The 20,173-nt window shown below is 37.1% G+C and overlaps 1 protein-coding gene across 1 annotated transcript; it reads left to right on the top strand.

Moving 5' to 3' along the window:
• Window positions 1-157: 157 nt before the first annotated feature.
• Window positions 158-18,376, top strand: LOC113500447 (protein FAM57A). The gene is made up of 8 exons (XM_026881252.1): window positions 158-429; window positions 7,532-7,638; window positions 14,380-14,541; window positions 15,067-15,229; window positions 15,601-15,780; window positions 17,054-17,284; window positions 17,613-17,772; window positions 18,303-18,376. The coding sequence occupies exons 1-8, from the start codon at window positions 409-411 to the stop codon at window positions 18,374-18,376; spliced, it is 1,098 nt and encodes a 365-aa protein (XP_026737053.1). The 5' UTR covers window positions 158-408.
• The last annotated feature ends 1,797 nt before the right edge of the window (window positions 18,377-20,173 follow it).

The following is a 20,173-nucleotide window of genomic DNA, read 5'->3' as shown; positions in this document are numbered from 1 at the left end:
TTTAGTTGATTCAATGCAAATTATCATTGTTTAACACTTTGTCTTCATATAGTTTCCTGATAACTTGTTAGAATAGCAATACAGTGCCATTTTTTAATGTTAGGAGTGCAATAAGATTTTTTATGTGGTATTATAATTTATGAAACGACCGAGGTCCTCTTTAAGTTAATCGATTAAAAAATCTAAATCCAACTATTCCAATCGGATCGGTTTGACATATCTGATTTTGGACATAAAGCTTCAGTTATCTGTGGTCGGGTCGTTCTAGTAAATAGAACAATCGTGGAAATTTGCGATTGCCGAAAATTGCGAATTATATTGTATTTTATTTATTTTGGGATTGTATTACGCACAACATAAAATGTTCTAACTTGATTTTATTTTGAGTGGTGATAGTTATATAAAACCATGATGGATTTTCCACTAAAGGTAAGGTTCATGAGTTCGAATTTTTTATGTTTTAAATTGGTTTCTTTTATTAATATTTTTGAGTGAAAATTGCATTTTCCCAAAAAATGCAGTCTACAAAAAATTTCTTGCCTGTCTATTTTCTTGTAAAGATCATGGTTAATTTAAACACTGCTTAAAATAATAAGAGCTCCTTGAAATATTGTTTTTTTGGCTTAAATTTTATATCTGGACAATAAATGTTTATCTATAGAAAGTTCAACATAAAATAAAATATTGCTTTTTGCTTGTAATGTTTAATATCAAACATGGCCATTATACTGTTTTTGTTAAAATTATTATTTTTCAATTAAATTTTAATTTTTCGAGATTAAATCATTGTAAAATATTATAAAACTGAAAAAAAAAAACAGCATCAGAAAAAATAACATCTTCAATGATTTAGTAGTGTTGTAATGTTACAATGTCATCACTTGTATTTAGTAATACTTACCTCATACTATGAATAACATTATTACCTAAGAAAAATGACATGTTTATATTACATACAGTTTTTATTACATCATGATTATACAACAACAAGTATTGTTTATTGTCATGCTTTGATCTTTGATTTTAATGTTGACTCCCAGTGTTACTATAGGTACTGAAATAAACAGTAAAATGGGTGACGTAGGCCAGTTGGAAGGTCAGGTGTATAATATGGACTGGAAGCTGACCCCTATGTAGCTTGGGAAAATGCCTCAAACATAGTATTGTTTACTGCTACTTTATTATGTAAAAAAATTAATGGCAGACCATTAAAAAAGTTATTTATTAAGATTTGCTATGACTGTTTTTAAGTATTATATATTATTGTCTGTTTAAAGTCACATTAAAACTCCTTTATTATAGACTTATAATTTTGGACTGCTGGAATGAATGTTCTTGAAGGGGTACTGCTCGACTCAGTCTTAAATGTAGCTCTAATTTTACTATGGATACAGGACTCTTTCCTTCATTTACTCTAAAATTTTTGACTGGAAAGTGAAGATCTCACTTGCTCACTCACTATTAGACCACCAGAAAACGGCCTTCCCCGACAAATTCTTATTTGTTTTAGATATCTACCAAAGATTTGATTAAAAATAGTGAATTAAACATTCAAATGCAATATTTTGTGAACCGATGATGTGTGATGAAATTATTAATCATGTCATATCAAATAAGATTTTGTTATGTACTTAGTGCAATTGCTTTTACTTGTTGTATTATCAAGATCATGTTAGTAACTCATCTATACATATTATCATATTGTTAAAGAAAAGACGTTCTCAAGTAGTAAAGATATCACACTAACACTATAAACTGAAAAGTTTGTGTGTATGTTTATCATGTCTTACTCCTCAATTCCTTAGACGAAATTGATAAAATTTGGTTTGGAGATAGATCAACCTCTGTCTTAGCACAGAAGCCACACTTATGCGGCATCATATTTTATTTGCTTTACCATAGTTTTCGGATTTTAAACCAACCTACACAGGCAATGTCAAGAGAAAACATAGTTTTAAATAAAATTTGCCTTATCTTTCTTCCATGTGCATAACAGCACTTATCTGAATACCTACTTACCCAGTTTTTGAGTCCACTGATAAGTTGATACATCTCAATTTTATAGTTGTAATGTACTTAAATATACTTAATGTAAACATTTGGAGTATATATTGATAAATGTAGATAGAACTAGTATGTCGGTGTATATAAGTATTATAAAATACCAGCCTGTTAATTATCTACTGCCCATAAAGGGAAGACAGATAAACCTATGACATTTTAGAAAGATCCAATATTATGAATATCATGTATTTTTGGCGGAAATCTGGGGCTAATGGCTAGTAGAGAAAATAACTTAGAAGTTGTTCAAGTGTACACCAAGTGAATATCTTATGTTCTCTATTGGCATGTATGTAGTGTGATAATTAATAACTGTTTATACCTTATTTTTTCGTTATTTGAAAACATTTTACTAGTTTTAAAATATTCTAGGTTCCTAACATCAATCACTACTTAAAGAAAATACGACAGCTCTCTAGGGCGTCCGCTTTCTACAAGTGCAGTCCTTAAGACTCTAAAGAGGTTGTATTACGAGGCCCCTTTAAAATGACATAAGAACTTTTTTCATGTGGTACTAAATATTAAAATAGCAGAGAGTCTCTTCCATCTATTAATGTCTCATTCATCGTATTGCGTAAATTGTTCAAATCCATTAACATTTAGATCACATTCATATAAATTGCCGACCGATACGCATTACAATTTAGTCCAATTGTAATGCAAAATATTTTTTCATTATGCTTCACAATTTTGTATATTTAAAGTAAATTACCTAATTTTGGTATCTGTCCACGGTATAAATCGGAAGTTAGGTTCGATATTATATTTTGGCTCATTATGAACTAATCGGAAATGAATGTGATTGTGGTCTCAAACATTCTCGATCAAAACTAGGTTTCCTGTTTCTTAATCGGTTAAATCATTAGTCTAATGTCTGTTTAATTTTTGGGTTAATTAAAGTTGCATGCGTGTTGCATAACTCGTTTCTTCTCACCTCTATCTTAACCAAATAAGTAACTTAAACTCAATAAAAACAAAATGCTATCAAAAATACATGAATAGCAAAGTTAAAGGTCTCATATTCAATACTAATTACAGTAATTACTATCCAACCCCTCTGGAAAGAACAGTGACGGCAATATATGGCAAAGCGCGTCATCTCGCTTTAACAACTTCACGAATCGTACTTTAAAATAACGTGGCAGTGGGTACCCCAGATTGAGAAAAATATACAAGAATAATCTTAATACATTACCTTTATCTATTTAATAATGTAGATAAGCTTAACCAAACAAACAACCAGATACGTTTATTGTTTCTTAATATTGAGATCGAATTGCGATATTTTTGACACTCCAAAACAAGGTCATATATTTGCGTTATTTTTTATAATTATAAGATTGCAATACAAAGCAGGAAATGCTAGCCACATCGTCTATCTGGATCATTATAATGTACATATTATTATAGTACGCAAAGATAGAGGATTTTGAACAGGTCAGCTTTGGCAGTGCAACGTTTTTACTGCTATCGTATTCTTCTTGTATGTCAATGGTTTCTATTCCATTGACATAAAAATATCGCCTGTAACCACTTCTTAAGCTTTAAAAATACACTTGCTGTGCGCCGTTTCGCTTCTCTTCTCTATTTTGTGGAATCTCTTATTCTTATTTCAGTGGAAGCCCTGAGACTAGCGCAGAACACAATACATGCTTTGGCTCATCAAACGTTAGAAAACCTTTAAATACTTGAAAAAAATCCTTGGGTTGGAAATACTGACACAAGTTATTTCCGAACTTGGTCTTACTCCTAAATACGAAAATTAAGTTGGTAAAGCTAGTGGTATCGATGTATTAACATGTTATATAATTATAATATCAAGATAAATGATGCTAGGTCACACGAGCGCTGAGAAAACGATTACGGAATCATTGTGAATCAGGTTTTCTAAATAAACAAATATGACGTAATAACACTGGTAAAGAACTTGTAAGTTATAATTACGTCAAGTAGCTTGTACATTGGACTAAAATAAGTACGGTCTGAAGTACATCTAGATAGGAATGAGACTATATTTATACTCATTAGAGGCCTTATGTTAAGGTCATCGTTATATTACAACATACTGAATAACGCTTCTTTTAGACTTTCTATTTCAATAGATTGGAGGTGTCAATTAACTTGTGTTGACTATGAAAAAATCATTTTATTTGCATAATAATTTTCGGGAAATCAGTGAAACAAGATTAATTTGTTTAATATCCACTAGAAGTTTCTCAAACAGCTGTAGTTTTATGCGACGATCCATAATTATTTCTTCTCTCTATCAGAATAGTCCCAAACTTAGGCATCCTCAAATATTTTCAGATTTTCGTGTTACAGAATTGACATTTTGGAACAATATACATACCGCATATCACCCTTCAATTCACTGCAAAACGCAGCATCTACACGCTCGAGATAAAGCCGGCCTCAGCTAACTGATAACGTAAACAAACATTCGCATAAAAATGAGAGTAATGTATTACGCAGCCTCTTATCTCAGTGATAAGATGTAGGCTAATACGTTGCAATACAAGACAAATGAATGGCAGCCGAAATATTTACTGTATTAACTCGCTTTGAAATATGTTAAGATTCAAAGAGAATTCACCACCCGGACGAATATTTCACCTGCAATTTAGAGCACATTTCAGTAGGTCATCTAAATATTTATCTATCGAAATCGAACATCCGGATTTCTGGAATATATTCAGAGCCAAGTTTAGAAGTGGATGTAATAGTATAAATTGGAAAAGTCAAGGGAGAGTTCTTATTTTTTTGTATAGCATCTTTAACTGTCACTAAAATAATATATTTAGGTCAGCATCTAGTCTCACCGACCTAAGTCTTCCGCGTCATACTTTTCAGTTAGTCCATATGACGATGCTTATTTTATGTTTTATAGTTTGTATTTTTTTTTGCTGATTCTCTCTCAATTTTTCTAATAAATAAATAAATCATAGAAACGCTAATTTCTAATCTTGCATTCTCAGTTTTCTATTATGAACGTTCAAAAATAGGTAATCAGGTTTCTCTCGAAATAAATCAACTTCTCTTAAGTATTTTCAACAATATGGGAGTTTGTAAACGGTTCTCCTAACGACAAAAAGTTTTTTCGATAACATTTATGTTAAAGATAAACTCATAAGATTTTAGAACTACATATAATCTAGAAAAAGTCTTTATAGAGTTCTTCGTTAAAAACAGGCTTTTACAATTGTTTATGTAATTTCGTTCCGTAAGTGGTATTTATGCAGGTGATTCACTCCGATCGTCTGATGTTTGCGTTTATGATCGTTCTTTTGTTATCTCCTGACCTTGCGAATAGGTTCATATTGGACTTGGCTATTAGGTCAGTAATTATTATGTTCTTTTTATTGAAGGACGGCACAGCTAGCGAGATACGATCATGCTTGCTTGATACATTTGTGCTCTATATTTGGCTGTGTTTTCTCGTACATTCGTTTTTTAATCGATTCACCTAGGCTTATTAGATTCTTATCTCTGTGATTTGCTGATTCATTAATCAAGTACTACATTCTTGTCTATTTGCTATTAAGAAGCGGTTTAAAGACAAATTAATTATAGCCTATCCTTGATTAGCACTTCGATGCAATACGTAACAAAACTTCTATACACCAACTACGGATGTTTTAATATTCTCGGTAGCTAGCGCAAGCCGGACACATCCAGAACGTTCAACAAATCAATCAAAATTGTTTCTCATGTGGAATAAATTAACTTGAATGCGAGTACGATGATTGTTTAATGTACAGTAATATACACTACGGTACGACATTTGCTCAGATGCCTACTACCACGTCTTATACCAAGCTCCACAAGTGTTGGAAAGGGACGCCGCTCTTTAGCTTGTATTGCGCCATCTCGTTCTACTGTCCCGACATTTTTACTCGAAGCGGCAGTTGTAAGGCATTTGATGGTTCAATCAGTGTGAGTCATCCCTCCCTCCTTCATGTTATGGCTGGTGGGTCCGTGGGTGTCAGACACGTCACAATTGCGAATTGAAAGCAAGTTTCACTTTTGGTTATGCAGAATTTGACGTAGGTTAAGTAACTTCATGGTATTTGGCAAGTGTTGAGTAATAAATGATATATGCCAGTTAGTTTTTTTGGAGGTCGAAGACAATCAGACCTAGATTTTTTTAAATAACTAATTCGTTTATACTATATGGCATTGTTAGGTGACATGCCTCATCAGAATGATTTTTATAAAAAGTGTTGAATATGACTATTATAATAATTTATTTTGAATGTTCGATTAGATTTTTGATATACATTTGGCTCATTAGACTATCGCAGTAAATCGCTAATTTAAAAAAATTGATATCCACTCGAATTTTACTTACGATGTTACGAAAAAGTTAGTGTTAGTTACATTAAAAGTTATAATAATTGCTTAAGTCTAGACTAGAAAAATATTAATTCAACAAAGATTCATAATATTCAGATTACTGTCCTCAAGTTTCGTTCGCTCATTTCCCGATTTAAATTAGCGTGACTTCGCGCTGTTAAATAAAATATCATTCTTTGATGGTAATGCACGAAAAAATGATTAATTCTATTATTAATTTCCATTAAGTGCTTTAAGGAACCAATTAAAACGTTATTGTATTATTATTACCTGCCCAGTGCAGAGGTCTAGGAGGTGCTAAAAACTGCCTGGATCTTGCGAGAAGGAATCGAGTTAGTCCACCCATCTCCTAGACCTCGAGGCGTCTTTTTCTTTATTTACTTCCTAATTTCAGTCAATCAATCAATTTAGCTTATCGATGTTCCTCGCTGGACATAGCCCCCCCCCCTCCATTTGCGCCACAACACCTTAATGTGAGGTGGCTTTATTCCAAAACTCGTTACTGTCGTCAAATAGAATGTTATTAAGCAAATATTTATAAATATTTAGTGATAAAATGCATGTAAAAATATACCATGTAGCCTGCGGTAAGGAAATCCTTGAAGTATGATTAATGCAACTTGCATAAAACTTGGCACCGCGTCTGGCTATCAATCTTTTATCTGCGAAGCCTCCATCTCTCGCGGCTTTATATCGGACTTGGCACCTTCTATACATAAATCATCTTGATCGGATGTATTAAGCTCGGGAAATAGCCTTGCTTTAAGGCTGCATTTCCACAAGGCGAAGCGAAGAACAGAATTAATCTAGTCTTAAACACGTCCATTATAATATAAATGTTTTATAAACAGAAATAATAGATTTTTCATGCCATTTGAAGACATCCCTCGCTGCTTACCTATCGTAAAATCTTGTATTAATTTTGTATAGCCCTTACTTAAGAACTGAGCAAATTATGATCTCCCAAAGTCTCCTAAACATTTACAGACGGCAACCAAGTTTAAAAGCAAACACTGCAATATATTTTATAGCTAAAAGCATAATTTAATTTTGAATGTACCTTATACAAGCAACATCATCATTCAAATGTGAAGACGTATGTATGTGCTTGTTACAGCCGGTGATCCGCGATCACCGCGTGATCATGCCGATCGTGATCATCCTGAACGGCGTCGCGCTGGCCACCGCCATCAACCTCGTCGTGTCGCTCAATCCCGAAGACAAGTGAGTATATACATTACTTTAATTAGCTAAACATACATTTAACGAATGTACTCAACAACGATGACGTTATGAAGTGTTTTGTCCTCTCCGTAGGAATGGCATTTTGGTTTTTAAAGTAAAAAAAGGTTGAAATAGGAGCTTTTGATTTTGATACTCGTACTTTTTTACGTGACGTTTTCGTATTTAATTTGACTAGACAAAGACAGCATGGGAACACAGGGAACACAAAAATTGATGTTGCGACTCTATCATATCTTATCGCACAGCCTATGTGAAAATTAAATTAGAAAAGGCCCTGGAGGACTTCTAGTTAAGGTTTTAAAATGCTATTATAGTATAGTCTGTTACTTAAGAAAGTCCATTTTACTGCTGTCTCGTAATGACTTAGCTAATTAACCAAGGTTAGCTCTAAGTGAAACTATTTATAGCACTCTCAATCATCATAATTTGTCTACTCATCATACATCTCTATTTACTGAGGTTACTGAGTACTTGTCATCTTATTTAAGAGCCTCGGCCTGATCCCCTCTTGTTGGTCCACTCCTCTCGAAATGTATCCGACCTCGGACGACAACTTGACCTCCGTTAACTTGTACTTAGTCCTCAAAAAATGTAAAAAGGTCTTTGATCAATATAACAAGTCTAACCTCGCAACCCAAGAGCTAACGACGACTTATAAGAGTACTATAAGGTTTTAAAACACAGCTGTGGCCTTTGATGAAACGAGACGGCATACTATGTTCCATATAGCAGTATCTCGCTTCATGAGTCCATGGTACAGGTCTAGCGTACTAAGACGTAAGGGTCCACTCGTACCGAGGCCGTTCCCAATTTGTCTGTCTGCTGTTGAGATAGTCTTGACAAGTTGTCAGCGCTTACTAATAGGTTGCATGAATAAACAGCGTTTGTTTATTCTTTACGGCCTTCAGTTCGTCTAGACTGCTGCTTAATAGTCATAGGTTCAATCCCCTTTACATAAATCCGACCCATTCAAGTAAGATTATTTGATATTGTTTAATGCAAATCTTTAACCTGGTTTAAATATTTATCACATTTTTCCAGCTAGACAAATCATCAGGGAAACAGGTATCGTATATACCATAAGAATAAGATACCACAACACATTATATAGATAAAAGTTGTCAACAACGCCTCTGCAATATGGACCTGTCTCCCCGTGAAAATTAGCCCGTGTTATCTCAATTTATCCCGTGAAAATAAAGAGACACAGATTAAATAAATTATTTCCACTTAATGTTCCGTCAACCTATCTTTGTCATCTCCCATTAAAATCGGTTCACTGATTTAATCGTGATTCGGAAATTAGTTACAATGCAATAAGTACAATATCTCCGTTTATCTCTGCGTCTTAAGGATATTTATATATTTTATGATAGTTTGGTAGGATTACTTCACAAGGACGTTGAATTAAATTTAAATGTCTCTTGTCCTGAATTCGTTGCAACGTGATGTATGATCGTAGAAATAGGTCAGCCGTCCCCATCTATCCGCTGATTGGCCTTGCAGTACTCACTTCACTGCAGTCTATCATTGCGCAATATGATATAACTTGAGTGTTATATCTGTGTAAATAATACCCAGGAAGTTATATAATATCGTGTGAGGTGTGGGTCAGTGGGGTCACTGCCATGCGACTGTTTCGCGCGACCTTAGTGTACTGTTTAATTGTTTGTAAATTTCCTGCTCTTTAGTCACGTGGTGTTACTTAACTATGCTTCAATTAAAGAAACATACTCGTAAATACGTTTGGTGAAATGAATAAACGATTTTTTCAATTATTTTAGAATGATTTATTAGCGCCTATTTATCGGCTGACTAGTTTAGTAATCATCGGATTCCAAAATCATGATCTCGCGACGGGCCTCAAGTCTTCTTATTATAAACGAATTTTACATATCAAAATTATGAAAAGAGCTCCAAAAATATTCAGAACAATGCTTCATTCAATTGTGGTTTGATGAGTAACGTTTGAATTCAGCATAATGCATATAGATGCGTCACGATCAAGTTACCAAGCCAGAAGTGAGTCAGAATCCCTAATCTTTACATCCAGAGGGTCTTCCGCCACGTACCTCGTACTTTGGCGTCTCCCTTCTACATCTATCTAAATAAGAATAAAAGTTGGTTTGCATATATTTCAAGAATGGATGAACCATTTTGGCTTTTTTTATGTTCTTTAAGGTCCTCGAGAGGGTTCTAATAATTAATAAAAAAAATAAAAAATAAAGGAGGATAACGGTGGCCTTCCAGATCTGCCAGATTCCAGATTCCTGCGCAGGCAACAGCTAGTCTGCAATAATATTTTACTAAAGTTCTAGAACTTCTTTTTTCTAATGTATAGCTTGAGCTTACTTAAAACAGATGAGATCTCGAAGGTAGTATACATATTACGTCAGCCGAATGTAGTTAATCTTCGTATCGAGTCTTTTTGGGATGTGTCCAGATTTAATTCCTATTCAGCTTTTATATAAAGATGCCTCGGTATAAGATGACCTTACTTACGTTGATTGACCATGCTGTATGACACAAGAGTTGTATCATTTTTATGACCTATATTTCAAGCAGTGGCAGTGAAAAGTTTTACTTCTACAGAGTGCTGTAATGAGTTCTTTCAAAAGATTTTTTTTCCCGTATGCCTAAAAAAGACACTTTATGAATATTGGTACATATCTACTAAGTCTTGTCTACGATCCCAAATGATCAATTCTATGGGGTAGAATTGGCAAGTATGATGTTCTAGTCATATGAACAGTACATAGGTATTTCTAGATCAAAAAGGGGGAGGTCTTTGCCCAGTACTGGGATCTCACACAGAAAAAAAGAACTGACAAAAGACTTGTATTAGAGCTAGTTACCAGATAATACTCTTTTTTATAACTGGTTAGTAGCATCAGACGAACCTTTTTCCAAACACATCCACATCAATACAAATGAAACTCGTTGTTTTACATACTCCAATAGTTTTTCAGTTCATCGCGCACGTGTCGTAATTATGTCAAAACGTCATTATCAAACAGTAATAAATGTGAGGACTTAACTACTATGGAATATAAACCCTATGTTAACTGGATAAGAACGGTTTTCCCATTGCCAAGACTTGATAAATATTTAACGCAATTTAGGTAATGGCAGATAGTAGGTGCAAGTTAATGAAATTAAAACGTTAGGTCAGATGTTCGATGTCCTGGTTTTCTAGAGTGGTTAACTGTCTTTTGGCATGACTGTCCTGCTTCATTAATTGCGGTCTCACCACAGCACCGGGGTTGATAGCTCATTCATTTTAAAAATGAAAAAAAACGAGCAAGCTATTATAATCTGGATGGCTATCAGGATCTGTATAGGCAACAATGTTGAGTGTGAGAGACATCGGTCGCTATAAACGGTGGAATGGGCCGTTTCGATTCCAGTAGGTAATGCAATAATACTCCTTTAAGTAGTGGTGGCAGGGAAATGGTTCGTATACGTTAGTTAAGTATACGTTTTTCTGTCGGTATTGTTTGATGAAGAAAATTAACCCTAACTCTCATGACGTGATATGCTTATGCCGTCTTTTGTTACTTCATTTCTTTCTACTCTGAAACTGGTTTTATTATCATGGATATTGACTTAAAATAGAGGGAAATTAATTCTCTTTCTTTTTATTGTACGATTCATCATCACTTTAAATTCGTGTTTAAATACATTAATGTATGTAGAAACTGGTGATAATACCGCATTAAATATTGGGACAGGTTTTTGCTGATGCTTGAATTTACGTGCTACGCAGAAGCGCTTCTTAAATAAAAGTGGGGTATTTTATTTCCATATCTCTAGCGCATTTGAAACTCCTTTATTTTAAACTAGTACGCTCTAGATAGCAGTCAAAATAATTTGAAAAGTTTTTCGTACCAGGGACGATAGCTATGTTGGGTGTCTGCAGTTCTCTTAGCTCACATATCAGCTAAATCTTATCGTACTTTCGCTAAGTCCGCATCACGATCTCGCGAAGTTAAATCAGTTTTCGTTGAGCTTATCTCTACATCCTTGTTTGCCACAGTAACTGCATGCTTGCAGTTTTCCATCTTTCAGGCGTCATAACGACGCCCGCCCTGAAGAATTTTTGTCGCAGGGTGTTTCAGGAGCATTCATGTCACTCCTGCATTAACATACCTACGATTGAGCATACTCAACACAACTTTTTTTAACTTGAGGAATTTTGGTAGCTGATAATTTTTCTGACGAATAATTAACACTAATGAAAACACTGACGATCCCTATATAGGTCGATGGTCGAGTAGCCTTGACACGCATCGTCGCACGTCAATATTTGCTCAGATTCGCAGCTCTTTTAACACTTTTTGGTATAATTTTCGAACCAATTTGATTGGCCTGTTGGACTAATGGTTAGTGGCTCTGATTGATATACCGAAAGTCGTGGATTTGATTCCTATGAAAGTCTTTAAAAACATGTAAAAGTATGTTTATTGGTACTCATAATAAAAGCTTTGCTTAGTTTGAGACCAGACAGCTGTGTGAAAGTTGTCCAAGAAATGAGCCTAATTTAGTACCTTATGATGAGATTATCTGATCTCCGTTGTCCAAATTGATCTCGTAATGCCACTGTGTGTCCTTTTATTGTTTTAACCTTGTGCCAACGTAAGGTTAAATTAAAAAAGTTTTTATGCGTAGAGATTGTGTTTCTCACAGTTCTACTTATTGTTTAATGGTACCATCTTTACGAAGGAGTTGAATGGAATAGAGTCGAGCGTGATGTCGTCGAAGGTCTCGACTCCGATATCAACGTCGCATTACTTAAAAAAAAAGTACCATAGCTTCTGTCCTTCGGTAAGCAAATGAAAATGTGGATCCTGTGCCTGACCTGTCTGCAGTCGTGTCGAATTAAAGGGTACGGAGAGGGCACATGTCTTTGCACTCACACTTAAGCACTATAATATTATGTCCTGCGCCTATTACCAAGCTTAGACACTAGCTACCAAATTCATCAGGACATTATTATTATTATCTTTATTTAAATTAAAAAACATATAAATTACATTTTTAAATATAGGCATATAAAAAAAACAACATATATTTAAAAATATAAAAAATAGTGTCCAACCGGCAACGGGAACAGGGCCCAAGCTGCCGGTGGTCAGGGCTCCAGAGAGAGGAACCTCCTCACGATGCGCGCCGTGTCCAGAAGTACCGCTTTCTGAATCAAACCCTTGACCCAGACGCCCAACGAGAGCCTCCGAAGATGTTGATCGAGGCTCTTGGCTATTAAGCCATTGGCACTTACGACTATCGGGACAATGATTGCCGAGTCCACCTCCCACAAGTCGACAACCTCGTGAGCTAAATCCAAATATTTCAATTGTTTTTCTTTTTCTGCTTTCACGAGGTTCTCGTCATGGGGGATGGTGATATCAACAATCATTGTCCGACGCTCTGATCGGTCGATCACCACTATATCAGGCTTATTGGCAACAATAGTCCTGTCAGTGATGATAGACCGATCCCAGTACAGTGTGATATGACCACTTTCGAGAACTGGGTCGGGCACATACTTATAGTACGGCACCTCAGATTCCACAAGTTTGTACTTCAGAGCAAGCTGCTGATGGATAATCCTGGCCACTTGGTTATGTCTGTGCAAGTATTCACCGTTAGCAAGACGAGAACATCCCGAAACTATATGTCTCAAGGATTCACCGGAGGAGTGACATGCCCGACAGATGTCAACTTCCATCCAAACACCATCCTTATTTATATATTTTCGGTAGTTATTCGTCATGATAACTTCATCCATAATTGCACATACAAACCCTTCGGTTTCTCCAAAGAGATCTCCGAAGCGTAGCCAGGCCACGGACGCTAAGAAATCTACATCGGCCCCGTGAAGGGTCCGATAATAGCGTCCGTGTAGCTCCTTGCTTTGCCATACATCTTTGCGGTCTTTGACGCTCATTACGACAGGTTTGTGCCAGTTCTCTTTACCTAGAGAGAGCGGAGTGAAGGCCTCATTGCCACTGCCCACTGCCACCACATCTCGGTGCATCCCCACGTTCACTCGGAGGAAATACTCCCTGAGGTTACATACCTCGCGATTATGGAGGGTCTTGGCATTTAGGAAGCCACGACCCCCACACTTTCGCGGGATATATAACCTCATTACCGATGATCGCGGGTGGTGCATTCGATTTGCGGTGAGCAGTGTGCGGACTCTTCTATCCAAGGCGTCCAGTTCGGTCTGTGTCCACTTGAGTATGCCAAAGGAGTACATTATCACTGGCATGACCCAACCATTAAAGGCATGCACCTTGTTACCGCCCGACAAGGAACTTTTTAGTACCTTATTCAGGCGGCCAAAGAAACGTGTCTGTAACGATTGTTTCATGTCAGCAACATTAATGCCTAACGCCTCTGACATACCCAAGTATTTGTAGGTTTCCGTTGAGGAGAGGGACCTCAGGTTTATAGAATCCGAGAGCTGTATGCCCTGGGATTCTACAATCCCACCTCGTTTTACATGCATGACTGCACATTTGTCAACACCAAATTCCATTCTGATGGAATTACTGAAGCTTTCAGTAATCTTCAGTAACTTCATCAGTTGCAACTTGTTGGAAGCAAACAATTTCAGGTCATCCATGTACAACAAGTGGGAGATTACCTGGCTTCCTCTCCGCAACGAGTAGCCCATTATTATTATTATATTTGTTATTGTATATAATTTTCCAGAATAACCTCAAAACGCGGCAGTGCGCTCACCCTGCTCGGCTTCATATACTTCATGTCGCTGTCCGAGATCCTGAACATGACGGCGCTGTACACCGGCCTCGGGCACCGCTACCGGAACAAGTTCAGGCTCAGCTGCGGTGATGTACTGGATATCACTAACAAGTATGTATATAATATAGGAGACACGATATTCCTGTTGATCGATGTGGTAAAAAAGGGATATTTGTATTGTAACAGCAAGAATATACAACCGATTTCTAAAAAATATTGAGCCAAACTTACTGAAATTTGCTTTATGGGAGCAAATTACAGCTATATCACTTTAAATGCAAAATAAATCAACAGAATCGCTTCATACAGTCCGAATTTCTCAGGTAAATCGTTAAGGAAATATAAACGAATGACGGCTATTAAATTATTTTATAACTTAAGTGGGTGAAGACTTCCCTTTTATCTCGGTTTAATCTTGTGTGATCAAGATCCGAGTTCTATGGTATGCGTCCATCGCAAACCTGAAATCTAAAATAATCGCATTTCATCTGCAATCCAACTACAAATTGCAGTTGACTTGATTGCAAACCAAAGTGCTGGTTTTACTGCAATGTGCGGTAAGATTGCAGTTGATATACGGTCCGTCGGTCTAGAGTCTTAGTAGCACAGAAATAAGGCTAAATATTATCTGCCCAGGTTCGTGTCAGCCGTCCAAGCAGCGTTCTCGTGCGTGACGGGCGCCATAGTGTGTCTGTGGTCGTGCACGCGCGATTTCATGCGCACCTCGCACTACATGTCCGAAGCATACGCCTGGTTCGGAGCCGCATACTTTTTCTACGATATATGGAGCATGTATATTGTGAGTTCAATTCTCTTGTGATGGAATTAACGTTCAATTTTGATTGCGTTATGTTGAGTGAGGGGGATTAGGCTGGAAACTGGGGGGTAGAGTAGGGTATGCAAAATATTCTAGGTGAGGATGGTAAAATACTATAAGCTTGTTTTAGTGGCAGATTCTGTTCAGAACACGCTTTGCAATACAATCCAAAAAATATTGTGTTGAGGTAAATTTTCTGTTAATTAATTAGCTCCATGGAACATTTGAAATTGTTATTACATAAGATTTGTGAGTTTAATTTTATATCGGATCCTCTGTAGAGCCCTGGGGAGTAGGAGATTGAACTCCATATTTATATAAAACCTCCTTTTAAATACCATCTGTATACCCAGGTGCACCTGAAGATGTACAGCAAGCGTCGTCCGTTCAAGAACGGCTCGACTCAGCTGTCGTCCGGCGACGGCGCGAGCGTCAAGAAGCCGGACACGTCGTTCCTGGCGTACTGCAAGCACGAGCCCGTCATACTCATGCACCATCTCTTCATAGGCGGCTTTGGGTTCCTAGTCATCGTGGTAAGTCTTCATAAATAACATTTGAAGGCTGGTTTCCCAGCTCTTTGAAATACCCGTATGTAGCTGACAGTTGTGGTCAGTTTGGTTTAACGGCACGGTAGATAAGGGATATCTTTAACCTGGTCCTGAATTAATATTTACAGTTAAAAAAAAATGGCTCGCGACGTTTGAAATATAATAAGAATAATCTCTTCCACACCGATTTCGGTAACGGCGACTGCTTCGACTCTATTGGCGTGCGTGTGCTCTCATGTGGCTGGAGTAACCAATTTTGTGCGTAAAAGTCCGCGCACACTGCGGGCATGTCAGGGTACCAGCCAAAAAGTTGTAGTTGATAGCTACGGGTGGTCGAGCTTTCAACTCATCTCGTTTGGCATCCAGCTCAGAAAGCCGACGGGCTTCAAAGTCATAGACATTGGCTTTTACGCGGCCTCTCCAGTCTCTGCGGTTGGATGCTAGTTTCTCCCACTGAGACGGATCTATGGAACAGCTTTTCATGTGTCAGCAGTTGACCGCCACATTTTCGCTTGCCCTCTTGCAATTCAGAGTAGAGGATGCGCTTGGCTACCCTAGTATCCGGCATGCGGAATACATGTCCGCACCAACGCAGCTGTCTCCTCATAAGGTATGCCTCAATGCCACCTACCTTGGCCCTCCTCAACACATCTGTATTACGCACACGATCAGACCAGCGGATATTTAATATTTTGCGCAGACATTTGATGTGGAAGCGGTCTAGTTGTCTGATGTGGCGTCGGTACAAAAGCGTCCATGTTTCCGCTGAGTAAAGTAGGCAAGGCAACACAACTGCCATATAAACAGAGACCTTTGTGGATAGCTTTAAGTCATGGGAACTGAAGACCTTCTTATCGAGTTTGCCGAAAGCAGCAGCTGCAGCACCAATTCTGCTATTCATTTCGGCGTCAAGGTCGCACTTGACTTATAACCCTTCTGTTGAGGATAGTCCTACAAACACTCAAATTACGAGAATGAAAAAAAAGATGCACTTGTGAATCTGAATCTGAATGAATAAAATTTTTGTCCTATACCCAATAGGACAAACAGTTTCGTTTTTTCAAACGTCGGGAGCCATTTTTTATTTTTATATTGATGCAGAATCAGGTTAAAGATCGTCACCAACCAATCTAGTAGTTCATAATCTAGGTACCGTGTAAACTCAGGTCCCCGTTTTTTCGCGAGAAGCCCAAAATCTCCATAGGATTTAGGAATATATGTATAAAGTACATCAACAGTCTTCTCTCCACCTCGTCAGTACCTCCGCGGCGACCTGGGTGACTGCACCTTCGGCTTCGTCTACCTGATGGAGCTCTCCACTCCCTTCGTATCAGCTCGCGGCATCCTGTCGCGGCTGAAGCTCAAGTCCTCGCGCCTGTACCTCATCAACGGGCTGCTGATGCTGGCCACGTTCTTCGTGTGTCGTGTCATCAGTCTGCCCTACGTGTGCTACCTGTACAGCAAGGTCATCGGGAGCTCCTATATAGATGTAAGTTGGAATTTTTGGTTTGGTTACTATAAAAGCAGACGCAGTCGTGTGAAGGAAAGATCTTTGTGAAATGTTGCTCTTAAGTGTCGTTTTCTTGATTATTGTCAAGTGAAATATGTAAAAGAATGAATTAAATCAAGTTAATATTCTAAGGGATTTTAAACTAGCGCGTTGTTTACAAGGAAAATTCAGCTTAAAGTGGAACAAATATTGTAATAATATGTTCAACCCCTGGTCACAGATCTCATATATGGAAGGGTTGAGCATTCATATAAGATATCGTTAACAGATAGCAACATACTCATAATTTAATTACTTCATATTCCAGGCAGTAAAATCTCTCCCAACGGGCTGCAAGATCTCCATCTGCATCCTCCTACTCCCGCAACTGTACTGGTTCTACCTGATGTGCACGGGCGCGCTGAAGATGTTGCTGGGCGGGACTCCCTCAGCGGGCGGCGAGGTGGCAGGTGAGGGGGGCGCGGGGGGCGCGGCGGGGGGCGCGGGGGGCGCGGGGGGCGCGGGGGGCGCGGCGCTGTGCGGGGGCGACGCCAAGCGCCGCAGCTGATGGCGCGCCCGCCGCCGCGCGCGCTCGCTGCGCTAGCCGCGCCCGTACCCACTGGGGACTGCTAACGTGAACGTCAGATAGATAATTAATTATAATGGATATTTATTTTCGTCTCGTAATTAATATAAAATGTTGTGAATAGAGCGTCGAACTTACGCGTGATGACATTTCAATGTAAATTTTGCCAAATCATTTCGTCATAAATATCCTCCCTAGCGCGTGCCCGTAGCCCTCTTTAAAGTTTATTTTAGTATTGTTTAGATACAGCCAAAATCCATATCTAATATTGTTTTATTATCTATCTGACGGAATAAAAATATTTTACTTTTTATACCTAGTCGTCAACCCCTTTTGAGTTATATTGCAACTGCTCATCAGTTACAACATAACCCAACATACAGAGCTAAACAATTTTATGCTAAATATTACAATTAATACTGTTTTAAATAGATCAGATATGTCCCTATACAAAGCGCTTATATGGACTCAAGCAGATCGACTTTAGTCAACAATCTCATAAATGACAAATTGCCGGGGCTTGCGATAACAGCCATCAGAGTCCAAACCGAATTATAATTTTATCCGCGGCCCCGATCCACCCTATGACAAAATCTTCTTCGAATTGTCGTCAAAGGGTTGCTGCATATTTGCCTGTACTAAGCTCTTATAGCAAGACTGCTGTTGTTAAAACGAGACGCCGTTACATACAATGTAATGCTCTGTCTCGCTTTCACAAAGTAAAACTAAGTTTAGTGAACATTATTCACTAACAACACAATTTTAATTGTTATTTTTGTGATAAATTTCCCTTTTCTTCTCACAAAGTTCAATTCAACATTGGCTCCATATAAAAATCTCATCTTAGATATCACCGCCATCTACCGTTAGCAGTGTAGTTGATATTGTAAATATGCTGCGATAGATGGCGCTCTGAACAGTTTTGGTCAAAACCAAATAGTGAAGCGCTTGTAATATTGATGTTAGGTTATATTAATTGTATAATGATATGACTATGTACACTACGTGTTTACACAGACTCCTGCATAATACCGCTCTAAGCATGGATTAAATAATTTTCTTCAAATAAAGTAATTAATGTGCCAAACACAACTCACAAAATTGTAATCAGTTTATCAGAAAATGTTAGAGTATCACAAAAAGCCCTTTAACTGTATTAACTTAATCCGAGTCGCGACAGCGAGGACTCGGTCCAAATAATCAAGAAAAAAAAAATTCAAAGCATCGGTCATATAAAATGTTGCGTATCCCCAATTTATGTTATTATAGTGGCAACATATACATTATCCGTGAAAAAAACATCCATCAGACGGACATCGGCGATTTAGTAATGTCAGTTCGGGTTCCGTTTATACCCTTTAGGTAAGGAAGCCAATTGAAATAAGTTATTTCTATCCAAGCTCGTCGCGGATCTGTCGAAACACGTAGTGAATAAAATTAAAAATATATTTATCTAAGTCATTGTACGGATTTCGTAAACGAAAAAAAAACTCGAATAAAATTGAATATTTTGATCTAAAATAGTTACCGATACTTTTCAATGTTGCCTCAATTTTTCCTAGAAATATAATAATCTTTACATTTTTAATAGATGTCTGTTTATGGCTCAGCCATTCTTGTTGTATGATAATTAAATGTATGGCACTAATACATTTTAAAATAGGAATTTAAAACTGATTAAAAAATAACCTTTTCAGGTTTTTTGTTTTGATTATTGGTTTCGGACATTAAATGCTGGCCTAATTTTATTAAATTATATTGAAATGTTGGCAACAGTTTTTGAGTATGATATTTCAATTTCAATATTTACAATAAATTATATTTATACTTTTTTGAATTCTCGCATTTCGATCTGTCTTCCATATTATAAAATGTGTTAAACTTTAACCTGTAAAAAGATAAGTCGGGCTTTTAAATACTGACTGACTAGACAAGTGGCACTTATGCTAGTTTCTACTCATTTTAATCACTTAAATGTATGGTAATGACAAATCTAACAACTAAGAATTACAACTAAACCTCAGACAGGACTCAGAACTGGGACTCCTATTTAAATACTCAAGTCGTTTTATGAACTAATATAAAGAGTTCACTGATCAGCTCCAGTAAAACTACTTATACAAATGTAAATGTCATTCCCATACACTTAAGGTCGTTTATCGCTTGTACAATTATACGATGGCTGTATAGATTATGAAGGGTGCTTCATAAAATCATTTGTATATATTCGTAGCGGTTCTAAATGTGCCTCAGGTTAATACTAATATAGTTAAAAACATGTTTGTTCATTCTACTTCTCTTGC

Source organism: Trichoplusia ni, chromosome 1 (assembly GCF_003590095.1).
Source record: "Trichoplusia ni isolate ovarian cell line Hi5 chromosome 1, tn1, whole genome shotgun sequence".
Taxonomy (NCBI): Eukaryota; Metazoa; Arthropoda; class Insecta; order Lepidoptera; family Noctuidae; genus Trichoplusia; species Trichoplusia ni.
Note: the sequence above shows the minus strand (reverse complement) of the source record. Positions and strands in the feature narration are given on the sequence as shown.